General features: G+C 39.9%; 1 protein-coding gene across 1 annotated transcript in view; it reads left to right on the top strand.

Moving 5' to 3' along the window:
* The first annotated feature begins 1,464 nt into the window (after positions 1–1,464).
* Positions 1,465–14,408, top strand: part of DSE (dermatan sulfate epimerase) — a 22,237-nt gene continuing 9,293 nt past the window's right edge. The window contains exons 1-2 of the mRNA XM_010286079.1: positions 1,465–1,880; positions 13,362–13,615. Coding sequence (XP_010284381.1) covers positions 1,465–1,880; positions 13,362–13,615 — 670 coding nt within the window. The remainder of the gene's footprint in view (positions 1,881–13,361; positions 13,616–14,408) is intronic.

Consider the following 14,408-nt stretch of genomic DNA (forward strand, 5'->3'; position numbering starts at 1 on the left):
TACTTGGCCAAAGTTGCTTGCTCCCAAATTAATTTTAGGAGCTGAATATAAGCACCTAGAGGGTCTGTGTACCTGGTAGTCATTGAGGTACAGTCTATCAAGGTTGTCTTATTGACTATGCACATATTAATGACATTGTTGAATCAGGATGTGGGTCTCTAAATAAGGTTTTAGCAGCCTAAGTTTCTGTTAGAAAATTTTGGCATCTATAGGTAGGGAGCTGTGGGGAGAAATAAAAGGTTGCGTTGTACTTCAGCTTCTTACGAGTTTTATGGCTGAATCCTATGAAACAGGTTTTCCATGGAAAAAACATTTCATATTTGTTTTTAGGTTTTCTTTCCTTCTGTCTATTTCTCCTTTTAATAATTGAAGACTACTGTTCATTATTTACATAAAACTGTCTCTCTTGAGTCTGCTTTCTGTAACCTTTCCCCTCAGAAGAATTCTAGGAATTTGCTGGCTTTCCTCAGGGGGACCCTGGCCATGTTTTATCTGAGACTTCAGGCGAGATAGTTGGTGATTTTTATGAAGTAACTTACTATTTTAAATACTTGCATTTAACCTCTGCATAGATCAGCCATTTGAGCACATTTTCAGAAGTCATGTACGTAGGAAAATATGTGCTTTAATTTAATGTTCAGCCTTCTTGGTAGCTGGCAGCAATTCTCTACATGCAAAAGGGAGAGCCCCTTAGAAAAATAATAATAATAATAATAATGCAAAAAACCCAAATGCCCTAAAGGCAAGGTATTTCAGCTGTTTTTCTAAGGCTCTGCCTCTTTCTGTTTTCTCTTTCTGAGTCTTTTTTCTTTTTTTTTTTTTTTTTCCTGAAAACGAGGACGTGTCAGAACCAGAGGCCTCGAGCGTGGTATAAAATGACCCCAGCGTAAACCTCCAGCATTCTTCATCCTTCCCTCTCCAGCTGCTAACATCAGCCAAGGCGGCGTGCAGGCTTGGCTCCGCCCTACCAAAGCCCCCCGCACTCCCCCGTGCGGCCTTGCCCCCGCCAGCACAAGCTCCCCGGCTCTCCCGCTCCCTCCTCCCCTCCCGCCCCTCTCCGCTTGCCAGTACAGTCAGCACTGCTTCGTGTTAAGCACCGGTGCAATTTGAAATCTCGAGTACAAGAGCTGTCAGTGTGTTCCTTCACCTCGTATCGGCTACTAGAGGGAAAGATGTGGGAGGGAGGGGCTTTCTTCAAAGTGTACAGGTTTTCTTTAGGGTGGATTGCTCAGCAGGTATTTTATGTATATTATGTGGGTTAGTATTCATATAGAAATGATTTGAAAGCCACCTGGACAATATGTGGGGTTTTTTAAGTCTAGATGGAATGGTATTTCCTAGAGAGCATCCTGAATTACAGTGTCTCACGGATTCATATTCTAACTCTCTCTTTCATGTCCGTCTGCCGCAGGATATTTCAAAGATGGTTTGGCTGCCATTGAGACTTGGAGATCTGATGCCACAATGAGGACTCACACACGGGGAGCCCCAAGTGTGTTTTTCATACACGCGGTTTGCTTCGCCTTTGCCTACGGTGCCAGGGAAGACCCGGACGCGATGGTTCCTTTTGTCAACGCCAACTACGACAGCTACCCCATGCTCTACTTTTCCAAAGGGGACGTGGAGGCTCTGCGTCTCCAGGCTGCCACCACGCACCAGCACATTGCGGCTCGTCTGGTCGAGGCAGTGCAAACGATGCTGTCGAATCCCCTGGAGTACCTGCCTCCCTGGGACCCGAAGGAGTTCAGCGCTCGGTGGAACGAAATTTATGGCAACAACCTCGGGGCCCTGGCGATGTTCTGTGTGCTCTACCCTGAAAACATCGAGGCCATCAGTATGGCCAAGGATTACATGGAGAGGATGGCGGCTCAGCCTAGTTGGTAGATTTTTGTCTTTTTTTTTTAAGTTGTTCTTGCTGTATAAACTGCTTGCAGTTGGAGGAGTGAGTGGATGAGTGAATTGCTTAAATCATTTCAGTTGTTTTAACGTTCACTGTAGCAGTGACTAATTTGCTGAATGCGTTTACCCTCATCTGGACCAGCACTGCCACACGGCTTTTCACCTTCACTGGACTTACCCTCTTGTAAATTAATGCTGAAAGAAGGAGCGAGTCCCTTCATGTACCATCCTAACTGTTGTAAAGTGAAAACCAAAAAAATACAAACCCATCCTCAATCAGAAGCTGGGGTTTCAAATCTGATTTGTGGCAAGAAGTGCTAAACATGTTATTTTTTTAATCTCTGTGGTTTTTTTCAGACTTGCACAATTTCTTTTGGGTAAGAAATTCAGGAAAAGGGGACCTGTGAAAAAGGTATAATTAAGTGTAGGTAAAAGTGACACTCTAAGCTTCTGCAGTCAAGTGTTTTATGAATACTCTAACATCTGAGCTTCAGTTCAGACTTCGAGCTCAGCTTTGCTATGCAGCTCTTGGGCCTCTCCTTAAGACATACTATGTCAGGATAAAAATAGTTGTCCATCTCATTACTTTACTGGAACTGTTTGAGTAACTGGCATTTTGATGACCCCTTCCTGGATTAACTTCACCTGGATGTGAGTTGTCAAACAGAAGTTACTCTGTCCTCGCTGTGCCCCACTCCTTCTGTGTTAATGTTCTCACCGTATGAGTGAGTCTAAAAATTTGGACCCTGAGGTCTCTCTCCTTCTCCTCACCTTCCTTTTCAACACCCATCAGCAATTTATCTCCCTTTTTTCCTCAGGTAGACACATTTCTCCTACCCACCTGCAGCAGTTGCCTTGCTCTGTGCACCTTGGTGACTGTGCCCCAGGGTTGCTGCCACTGTGAGGAGGTTCAGGGATGGAAATGTGGGCTTTGCCAGGACGGGGGATTCTGCCCAGGGCAGCAAGCTGGAGCTGTGATGGGAAACCTCTCCCCTCTGTGGCAGCCAGTGTCCTACAGCTCTGTGGTGGCAGCAGCTCAGCAGAAGTCTGAGTCAGGTTTCAGGTCAGCACAGGAGGAAGCATTAGCTCTTCAAGCAGTATTCATTTGGGTTAAGACCAACTAATAGCAGCTTATAAATGGCATCCATTCTTGGACTGTCACTGGAAATATGCTGGATTTGAGCTAGCATAACTTGGGATCCATATCCTCCTGATGGGCCTGATGTAAAAGGCAGTACAGTGCTGGCATTCTCCTCCAACAGATACTAAAGTGGTGAATTCCACAGAAATACAGGAACTAGAACAAAAGAAGTGGTGGGAGAGAGAAGGGACATGCTGACCTTAAGTTGCTTGCAAGACGTGGAAGAGAGGACACATGGGACTTGGGAAAAGTAGTGGCACAGCAGGATAGTGGTTATATCCGAAATCTTCCACTGAAGCATAGCAACACAAAACTTCTGTCTGTCTTACCTTCAGAGGCACTCTGTAGGACAACAGTCCTTCTCCTGGCACATTGGCAGAGGGACAGAGCTGTACAGAGGGGAATCCCAGGACGCGTAACCATCTCCAACAAGACCTACAGGCTGCTCCAAACTCAACACCTTCTTAGTTTCATTGTTCACGCTCTTTCTTTACTTGCTTTGGGTAGTGTAAACACATAGTTACATGGCCATCTGTTTTAATGGAATAAGAAAGAGGCACAAGTGATTTTGTGAGTAGTGGAACTTACTTGTGTCTGTCTTTTTCAGCTTCCTATGTCTCACTCACTGTTTCAATAACCTCATTTCAGTTCCTTGTGTCCTGTGATTCCTGCCCTGGAATAATTGTGGTTCCTCTATCCCTTACCATAATGCTCTCCTTTGTCCCAGCTGACCAGATACAAATCAGAACTGAGCAGATATCCTATTTCCACTCGATTTTGATAATATTTGCCTACCCAAAACTACTTTCTCAAGCATGTATCTTGCATTACGTCGGTGAAAGAGAAGCCACACTTCCCATCTTTCCCTTCTGATGTAGACATGTTGTTCAGCAAACAATCAAGGTTTAATCAAAGTTCTCTGCTTTGCAAAAAAACCCAGGTACAGAGCATTTAGTAGGATACTAAGTACAGAAGGAGGAAATAATAAACTTAGGCGATAGGGCTAGGGTAAGATGCTCTCTGTATAATCTCCAACCTCCAAGTGGCCAGCTTTCCAAATGCTGTGACAGAGCCATGGATCTGGTTTCCATTTTTTATTTTCCCCTGAGAGCTTATGGCTGAATGCTGTCAACATGGAGTTCACACTATAGCTCCTTCCTTCAGTGATGGCAGTAATATAGATTCCTATCCCTTGTCGAACAGCGGTTTTCAGGAAATCTGCAGGAGTGTAACATCTCTGAGGCATGTACTGCTCTCTCTGGCTTTGCTCAAATAGGTCAGCAGGTTCAGAAGCTGAAGGGATGGACAGACAGATTACGTTTTCCTAAGAAACTTAATTAAAAAGTACCAGCAAAACAAGTTTACTGCACACACTTCTCCACCTAGGATAAGACTAGGAGAACAAACATGGCAAATAGGAGAGTTGTTGCCTGATCACTACTAGCAGGCATTTAGATTGTATGGCATCAAAATCACTGCGTAAGACTGGACATGAACTGTTCTGGCAATATCACAGTATCATGGAATTATTAAAAAAAAATGTTGTCCAATCTATTTAGGCATGTTTAGTTTCCCTCTGACTTTAGGGAAATTATCATTCTGAGTGATTTATTATGAATGTTATCCTTATTTCATAACTTGAGGGTACATGTTCTGATCAGGAGGAAGGAGCAGTTTTGATGCTGCTCAAGTTTGGAGCCTTGAATGTAAAGAGACTCATCTACATATGTCAACAGTAAAGAGGGCTTGTCCAGCGAGGAATCAGTGAGTAAATCAGAGGAGCTTTTCTCTCCCTAGACATTCTCTATAACGTAGGTGCCTAAATAGTTATGTAAATTGCCCCAAAAATGTCTTTAGCACTGCAGGATTCATCAACTATAATGGAAAGTTAAATCTGGCTGTCATATGAATTCCTTTGTGGCAGTTTGATTCTTTCAAGAGTATAATATGGATTTGACTTCTGCTGACATGGCATTGACTCTAAAATACTGCAGAATTTAATTTAAAAAAAAAATCCAGTTGGATGAGTTTCCTCTAATTTTTATGGAGGTACAAAATAAAATGTAAGCCTTATCAGAAAACTAAGGTGTATTTTGGTAGTGTGTGCAGTAGTTGGATAAAACAAATAGTTTAAAATGTCACACTCGTTATATGGCCCAGCATGTCTGGAGATTAAAGAGACTGACATTTTACATTTCATCTTTACAGTAGCAAGGGTCCTCAATAGTCCACGTATAGTTCAATATATCAGGATACAATTATGAGGAAGTTTACTGATAATTGATACATGCATGGAAGTGGCATGTGATTTTGTCTTTTCTCATGAATTACAAGTCATTTTATGTCGCGTCATAAAGCACAACCTTAATTGAGTTCCCATTCACATAGGCTAACAGCGCTTGAGCCGTTTGTCATAACAACTGATGCTGATAGGCATGCTGCTCATAACAGAGCATCCGTAATTGCTACATCCTGGAGTAGGTTTACATTTTAAAATAAACAAAGGGGCAATGGCCCATAGCTAACTATAACAATCCCCCAAAACAAATATGGGAACAGACAATGTTTTGGAGACTAGCAAGAGCAGGGAAATGTAGTGCATTAATATTTCAATAAAAATAAATTAACTTTAATGGTTTTGCCTGTAAAAATTAAAAGCTGACATTAAGTAACTCACTTGGTTTTCCTGGGATTTGATATCTAGATGCTGTCTAAAATCCTAGGGAAAAATTTGTCTTTCTATTTAAGCCATATTATCTTATTTTACAGAGAACAGAGGCTATAGAAGCGTTTTCTGGCATGTTATCTCTGACTGGCCCCTAGTGCACTCCCCACCAGAAGTGCGTTTTTGGCCGAGGGGATCTGTACTCGTGATTCTTTCCATATGCCTCCTCGGCCCATTCCTGCACTGAGCGGAGTGATGTAATCGGAGTCACACATCATGTAGAAATAAAAGTCCAGTCAGATTCTGTGTTTTGGACTAAGCAGTGAAAAACTCCCTTACTAAGCCCACCTTATAAATAAATGCCTTAGAAGTTCACAAATTTTGCACCCTTCTTAGAGCAGGAGAGACGTCCCCGTTTGCAATTGCTAGACAAGGGATTTTTGTACCTTTTTTTTTTTTTTTTTTTTTGGCACGTAGTTGACACACCATTTTTAAAGAGAAATATGTTACCAATGCGCAGTAAGGTGTGGGATTTGACAGCAAGCCTGGCTCTGGGGGCTTCATAGGGGAGATAATTACTGTCGAGCCCAGGCAAACATTCCAAGGAAGTAGCAGCAAGCAAGGAGAAGCTAACAGAGGCTTCAACATAACAAATCTGTGACCTTTCTGCTATTTCTTATTAACCAGCAACCCTATAGCCTTCTGTTAGTCCCTGTTTATTAAAAGTATTGGAGCATGCTATAGGGCCGTTGCTGTTAGTATCCAGATAGTGCTCGGTGTTGAACAATATGGATGGCAAAGTAAAAATACAGAAATAGAAATAATTCAATGTGTAGATGAATGTATAACTAAAATTCACATGTGCCAGGCTGAAATAAAGCAAGTATCTGTGCTGACACCACAAATTTAGAACATCTGTTTGACTCCCAATGATCAACTAGCAGTCACATTCAAAGAAAACTTAGGAGGTTTTCATAAGACTGTGGCATAGAAGTTCATATAAAAGAAGCTGGGGGGATGCTGAAATAGTCTCCTACAGGGAGGAAGAAAAAGAAAAGGAAGGGTAGGAGGATGAATTTGGTATCTGGAATATATATTATGTTAGTCAGTGAAATGTCAAACCCTTATACTGTTTTTATCTTTTTCATATGTAGCATTTAAAAATAGAAATTGTGCATGACTCTGAAATTAAATGGCTAGTTGGATTTTGAAGAGTTTCACTTACAGCTTCTTTTTTAATTGATAGGATGTCTAGGAGATAAATCGGTGCTGAAGCTTTCTGGTAGACACAGAGAGGTCACTTTGTGGCATACCTGGTATAAAAATTCACTACATCAAGAGCTAGAGGTAATCTGTTGAAATAACAACATAACTAGATTTCTGTGTCTGTTTAATATGGCACTGAGAACTACTAAAACAGACTGAGTTCTTGTTTATTAATGTGTCAAAACAGAATGATCATGATTGATACTAACAGCGAGCCCAGTATGAAAAGGACTTTCTTGTGATCAAAGCCAAAAATGAGCAAAGAGGGCCTGGAAGAAGCTTTAGAAGCAGTAGAACAATGATTATGAGGAAACCTGTGAGGAAACAGAAAGAGGATAGAAAGTAGATGAAGATTTCCAAAGGAGTAACGTTTTAGTTGTCTCCTCAATGCCTAAGCAGGACAACCTTCCTTTTATAGTAAGCTTTTAAAACTTCTGAAAAACATTGTCTATATGTTGCCCTTTTTTTCCCATATTGATATTAATGTAGCCCTTTACATTGAACCACTCCTTTGCCTGTCTTCCCACGAACTGAGCTGTGATGAACAGGAGCATGAACAGCAGAGTGGCTGCTGCTGAAACATGACTGGTAAAGAGATGGGGGCAAACTTACCATGTTTTACCTTAGACACCAGAAATATAAATCATCAGTTTTTCAAGGATGTTTTTTATAAACATTTTTGTTGTTGCAAATGACCAAGCACTTAGATTGTGCAGATAATGGCGTTTTTGGTTTTGGCAACCAACCAGAAAAATGTGGAAAGGGTGAAAGCTGAGAGGTTGTTTTGGGTGAAACAGATATTTTTTTTTCAAGGATTTTCCTTTTTTCCTTCCAAAAGAAAAATGGGAAGATATTGTTCCATCAGTGAAGAAAATATTGCATTTGAGCACAAGAAAATATTTTGTTTCAGAGGCTTTCTAAGAAAAATACTGAAAACGGAGTCTAGTTTATAAAATAAATGTTGGTGGTCTCATTCCCCTTGATACGTATACTCCCTCTGGCCACAGAAGAATGTTTCTCTCCTTTGCCTGACGGAAGGTTTAAAGCTGTATCTCCTTCCCCCAGAAGTGGATCAGAACAATAGCAAGGGTCTGTGGAGTGCCAGGGCATTGCCGTTGGCATCAGCCTTGGGAAGACTGTACAATTACACAATCGATTTCAGGATCAAGGGGTCAGTTGGCCCCATTACATGCCACATTTGCAGCCACACTTGACGTTTCATGTGCATTAAACTCAACCATGCTGTTAGTTAGCCCACCATGTCCGCGATGGACTGCATCAAAATGCACTAGAGGGCTGTCCTTGAACTAATTTTCACCTGTAAGCCTTTAGAAAAGAGCCCTGACTCATTTCCTTTGCATCCACCTAGTGAGAGTGAGAGGTTCCGTGTTGGGGAGGGACTACTGGCGTGCTTCCTTCAGTCATTAGCTTAATCTGTCCTCAGTCTCCAAGAGTTGTTCTGCAGTAAGTAATTTGTCACAGGAAAGTTTGGAGCATTAAACTTCAGGATGTGGATTACTTGTGTAGTGTATGTGTCAGGATGTGCTTAATGCTTCATTTTGCATGCAGTGGTGCCATATTACTTAGTGACACAGAGGCTAGAAATCAGATCTCACACTGCCCGGAAGGCTATTCTGTTCTCACGTTAGAGAGTGTTATTTTCCTGTTTACTTCAGTTTGGTTTTGGGCACAAACTGCAGCACAGGAATTTCCACCTCAACACGAGGAAAAACTTCTTTACTGTGAGGGTGACGGAGCACTGGAACAGGCTGCCTAGAGAGGTTGTGGAGTCTCCTTCTCTGGAGACCTTCAAAACCCGACTGGCCGCGTTCCTGTGCAACCTGCCCTGAGTGATCCTGCCTTGGCAGAGGGGTTGGACCAGGTGATCTTCAGAGGTCCCTTCCAACCCCCACCATTCTGTGATTCTGTTTTGAAGAAACTATTTTTCTTGTTGTTGTTGTTGTTTCAAGGGGACAGAATACTGATTTTTACTTCCTATCCAAAATTTTATACCATTTGCATACTCATTTAGAGCATGGAATTGCATTTAATGAAGGTGCTCTGTACGGTCTTAGCCTTGGGCAACGCAGTGCATGCGTGATGGTTCTTGACAACATAAACTGATGACTGAAGAATTGAGTCTTAACCCCACCTTCAGATTCATTGTTTATTGTAGAAGGTGACAAATTCGAAACAGACACTACATCACACCATGCTAAAATTCTCAACACATGTAGGAAAACCATACTACTTATCCATAATACCAACCTTATCCATGATCTCTTATTTCTCCAGTTTCTTCATGGAGCATTTATATCAAGCTCAATGTTTAAAATAAAGTAACAAAAATATTTTATGTGATACAGATCAAGAAAACTTCAGAGAACATGCCAGGCATGTATTTGTCCTGTGCCATTTACAGAATTTGTCCAGACATCAGTTCTTCATGCAGAATGATGCATATGGCTTTGTATGTATACAGAGTTTGATCATTAGGCAGAAAATCCATTCAGCACCTTTTGCTCTTTTATAAACCTTCTTAAGTTTCCAGATAGGCACCTCTTCCAAATACAGGTATAGATGCACAAGTGTAAAAAAAAAAAAAAAAAAGAAAAAAAAAAGTTCATACCATCTGTAGGGATGTGTTTAAGGTTTACCTGTTATTTTATAATATGCTTTAGAATTTTTGGAACAGTGCCTTTGCCAAAAGTGTTTGTTTGCAACTAGTTGCTCCATTTTATTTGTTATAACGAAGCCACTACAGATATTTTTATTTACTTCGGATTCTTTTTTATAACATTTGGTACTTTTAAAATACCAAGGAGGATAATACAGCATTGAGGTGAAGGTTACTTGCTGTCTTCAGACACAGTTAATTGCTAAGCTGAGGTTCATACTATCTGATGTTAAGCTTTTACTCCTGAGAGGCTTAGAAAATAGTTGTTTTCCAGTGCAAAGCATTGGGATGTTTTTACCTATCTTTATTTGTATAAATACACACAACTTTTCTTTAATATTTCAGAGCTGAGTAGTTAATATCTAGCCCTAAAAACTCTTTCTTCGCATAAATATGTTCTGTGCAGGCCTATGGTACCATGCTTTCCCACAGTTTATCAGCTCAGCTGTTTACCAAATCTGACACTGGAGATCCATTTGAAAAAATGAGAGCGTAATTTAGAGACAAAAAGCATTTAATGCTTGCTACTTAACCATTCTTCTTGTGAATCATGTTCCACATTGTTTGGTGTACATTTCTTGGGTCCATTGAAATTCAGTTAATGGAGGTGCACCAATTTATATCAGCTAAAGAGTTATTACTTCAAGGGAGCTTCATTTTAAGAACAGATGTTGGCTGTGGTTTTGTATGTTTAGAAATGAGGGTCTTTAAATTGTCATCTTTAATTTTCTGTATTACTTCAGTGCATCTCCTCTGTTAAATTCTATACAAGACTTACTATACAGAATTGCAATTTGAGGGAAGTCATGAATTAACTTTGTCTAGCCTGAGGCAGATAACTATGCTAGTATGTAGGCTTAGGATTCCTAACATAAGGTTTTTTACACTGAAGGTGTTTTGGGTTTTTTTGCTGAAGAAGTCAACAACCTAAATGCAGTCATAACTTAGCACATCCTATGTAGAAGAGCACTTTCTGTTTTATCACAAGAGGTGCCACAGAGACTAATACACAGTCTTGTGCTACAGAAGTTGATGCAGTATTGCATTCAAAGAAAAATATAAAATTAGCATATGTCTTAACAATGAACTTTACAATAAATCAGTTCCCCTGTCAAGTCCCATTTAAGTTGAAGTCGGGTAAAGATCATTAAATTCTAATTAGCAATTTATATGTTGTTATAAGGATACTGAACTTTGAATTTAATGTCTTAGAATTAACTCAAATTCCTTCATTGTTCTTTTCTTTCCCCCTAATGTATAGCTTAGCCTTAATCACTTTTTAATTGTTCCAGGCAGAGGCCTTTAAAGTGATATTTCCTGTACCCATCTGAACTCTGATTTTTGAATGTGCAGAGGTTTAGTGAAAAGCAAAACTAAAAATACTTTAGAACTTAGGATTCATGATATAGCTGGTCAAAGGTATGTTCATGTGCCAAAGGATTTCTGACAGGAATCATAGAATCACAGAATCATTAAGGTTGGAAAAGACCTTTAAGATCATCAAGTCCAACTGTCAACCCAACACCAGTGCCAGGGTGTTCTGTATAACCAGTGTAGAATGCAACTTCAATTTTATGTATATGACTAACATAACTTTAAAAGCTTTTTGAATGATAAGCAAAGATTAAAAAGCAGAAATAGAGATGCAGAGAATGAACTGAGAATGGCAAATAACCAGTTAACTCAGATTTCCAATTTCTGCCTCAGTGACACAGCATAAATATATCTGGAGAGTAGGAAGGGTTGCTTGCCCGGTTCAGCTATGTTTTCTTCCAGCTTACTGGAAATACGGAAGGAATGAGCATTTAGGAAAAGCATGTATATGTTTTGGCTTACAGGTCTGTAATTTTTTGCACAACAATTAAGCAAAAACATAAATAAGAATCTTACTATACCTGGTTGGAAGCCTTCACTGATAAGTTTAGAGTTTGAACCAGGAACAAAACGATAAAGAGGTGTTCCCACCATTGACTACAGAGAATGGCATGTAGATGTGGAGAAGATGAGTAGTAAATTTCTAGAACTTTTTTCCTGATGCTTTGACAGTTATTTGTTACCGCACTTCTAGCTGTCTTTTAATTTTGTTCACAACCATTTTCTGTCAATGCTTGTCTGTTAACTAAGAAACAAAATTGTGCAAACAAAATAATCCAATCTAACAAAAACCCTGGTTCAGAAAAAAAGGTCAAATCCTGCTGCTCAAGTATGCATTCATGTATTTAATTAAAAATCTGTGAGATAGCGATTTCATTAAAAAAAAAGTAAAAATGAATGTATAACTTAACTCAGCAGAAGATGGGATTGAAGCCGAGAGAAGGTAAACACTTAAAACTGTTGTAAATGCAGCTAATCAAAAAGCCTGCAGAGGCTTTCCTTACATACAAGTATGAATGTGCCGAGTTCATTTGAGTTCTTCCAGTGGTTAGATGTACTGAAATAAAAATGAAAGATAATTTTTGTCACTTGTTGATGTTGCATTTTACCTTAGTTGCCGTGCCCTAGGCTGATGGTCATAATTTCTACTTGGTTCATTTATGCACTTTGAATGCAAATACATGCTCCTATAGCAGAATGAATTTTTTTAAAACATCTTACTTTTGGGGGTTTTTTTCTTATCTGCTCACACTGCTGCTTATACAAATAAAGATGAAATCATATTTATAGACTCATAGAATAGTTGAAGCTGGAAGGTGTACATCTTCAGAGGCACAACACAATTTCAACTGATTGCAGTAGGATACTCTCTCATCTCAACAATTTAAAATTCATCTCTGTAATAAAAAACATACTGCAAAGTAAGTGAAAGAAGAGAACAACGATGAAAGCAACCGACGACTGTTCAATGTATCAAAGATTTTATTTTCACTATGTATTCCTTCATGGGTTTTTTGTAGAACCATGGCCTGAAAGTACTGTCAAGTCTTTGATACCCAATATATGCTTGATTTAAGAGAAATATTTGTTCTGTACTACCTCCACCTCCATTATGAATTTTCTTGGTACAAGTTTACTGTTTTGCTAAGTTCAACATAATCATTTGATACAAGCACGTGGTTCCTGGAAAATAATTTTGAGTAGTGGTGTCATTTTACCTCTATTTTATGTTAAACACTGGGTTCTTTTAATGCTATTAGGTATGTTAATTTGAACTGTAGTCATGAAAGTAAATTTCATCATCTCTACTTCTAGCATTGAATGCATATGTGAAATGAAGAAACAGCATTGTGAGTTATTTTATTACGCTTGCTTTAAAGACGACTTCAGTCCCATAGCCACCATTCAAGAATTTAGCAACATTTGGCTCCCTTGGAAAAGAAAAAGATTGTTATGGGTTTTTGAAGGACTATAAACTATGGGATATTACTTTCTCACAAAAATGCTGTGAACCTTCATATAAATAGATTCTGTTTCTGTACAATCGATACTCTGCATATCTGTTTCCCCTAGCAAAACCCAGAATATTGCAAACATCGTTTTAATATGTAACAACTTAATCTTCTAATAAAATTGATGAGCTTTGAAGGTTAACGTTGTATATACTTAGGAAAGAAAAAAATGGTCTCAGAGACTTGGTGCGTGGCTTACTACTGTGTTAAAATTCAACATGAATTGCCTAACTTCAGAGACGTTAAGTCATACACAATTCACAGTATGTTAATGGAGAAAAATAAGTAGGTGAAGCTCAATTAATTGGCATCTTTCTTTATTGACAGGCTAGTGAAGGACGCCCCATGGGATGAGGTCCCTCTCGCTCACTCCTTAGTTGGTTTTGCCACTGCATACGACTTCCTGTACAGCTATCTTAGCAAGACTCAACAGGAGAGATTTCTTGAGGTAATTGCCAATGCCTCGGGATATATGTACGAAACATCATACAGACGTGGATGGGGTTTCCAGTACCTCCATAACCACCAGCCTACCAACTGTGTGGCCCTGCTGGCTGGAAGCCTGGTTCTGATGAATCAAGGTATGTGCTAAACCACAGGAACGTTTTTCTGAAGTGTATCAACTCAATCAGCCATTTATGCAGCAAAGTTGAGGAACTGATACAAATGCTTTGGAGAGTACAGCAGTATTGGGTTTGCTCTTTGGTTGCTTAGAAAAATTTCATTTACTGAATCGAACAAAAGTCTGTGGGCAGATGTACAAGGTATAATACATATACATTTATACCTACACATACAAATTCAGTTGTCTAACTGATTCTGGAATTCTTACCTCACTGTAAGAATTAAAAATCCTGTTGTGTATCATCTGTCCAGTCCAGATTTACAGACAGGGTCTTTCAGGGTAGATTATTAGTGATGCGCTTGGTCTCCTTACACCGTGTGTTGAGAAGGTCAGAAACACCCCATGCTCTGAGCTGGGAGCTAGACAACAGGACAACCTGGAGTTTGGTCCAAGACTTCTGTCCAGTCTCCCTGAGACAGCTGCAAAGCTGTAACTTTATCTACCCAAAGGCCACAGTTCAGGACCTTTCTTTCCAGCATCCTTTTCTATGGAGAGGAGCAGGGCTTTACCTTTTTGCCTCTGAACTGTGCCCTTGCACCTCCCAACCTTCATCCAAGAGGTGTCTGTGCCAGGTGTCATCTTCTTTCCTTTGGGGACTTAAACCCATCCTTCCCAGTTCCCAGGTGAATAACCTCATCTTGTTGCTTTGGGCTGCTCTGCCTGAGGGCTTTCCCTCTCCTCCTGTTTGAGTGATACACAGCGTAACCAAGAATGCAAGTCGTGGAGTCGGAGGGACAGCACAGGTCCCG

This window comes from Phaethon lepturus, unplaced genomic scaffold (assembly GCF_000687285.1).
Source record: "Phaethon lepturus isolate BGI_N335 unplaced genomic scaffold, ASM68728v1 scaffold35404, whole genome shotgun sequence".
NCBI classification, from domain to species: domain Eukaryota; kingdom Metazoa; phylum Chordata; class Aves; order Phaethontiformes; family Phaethontidae; genus Phaethon; species Phaethon lepturus.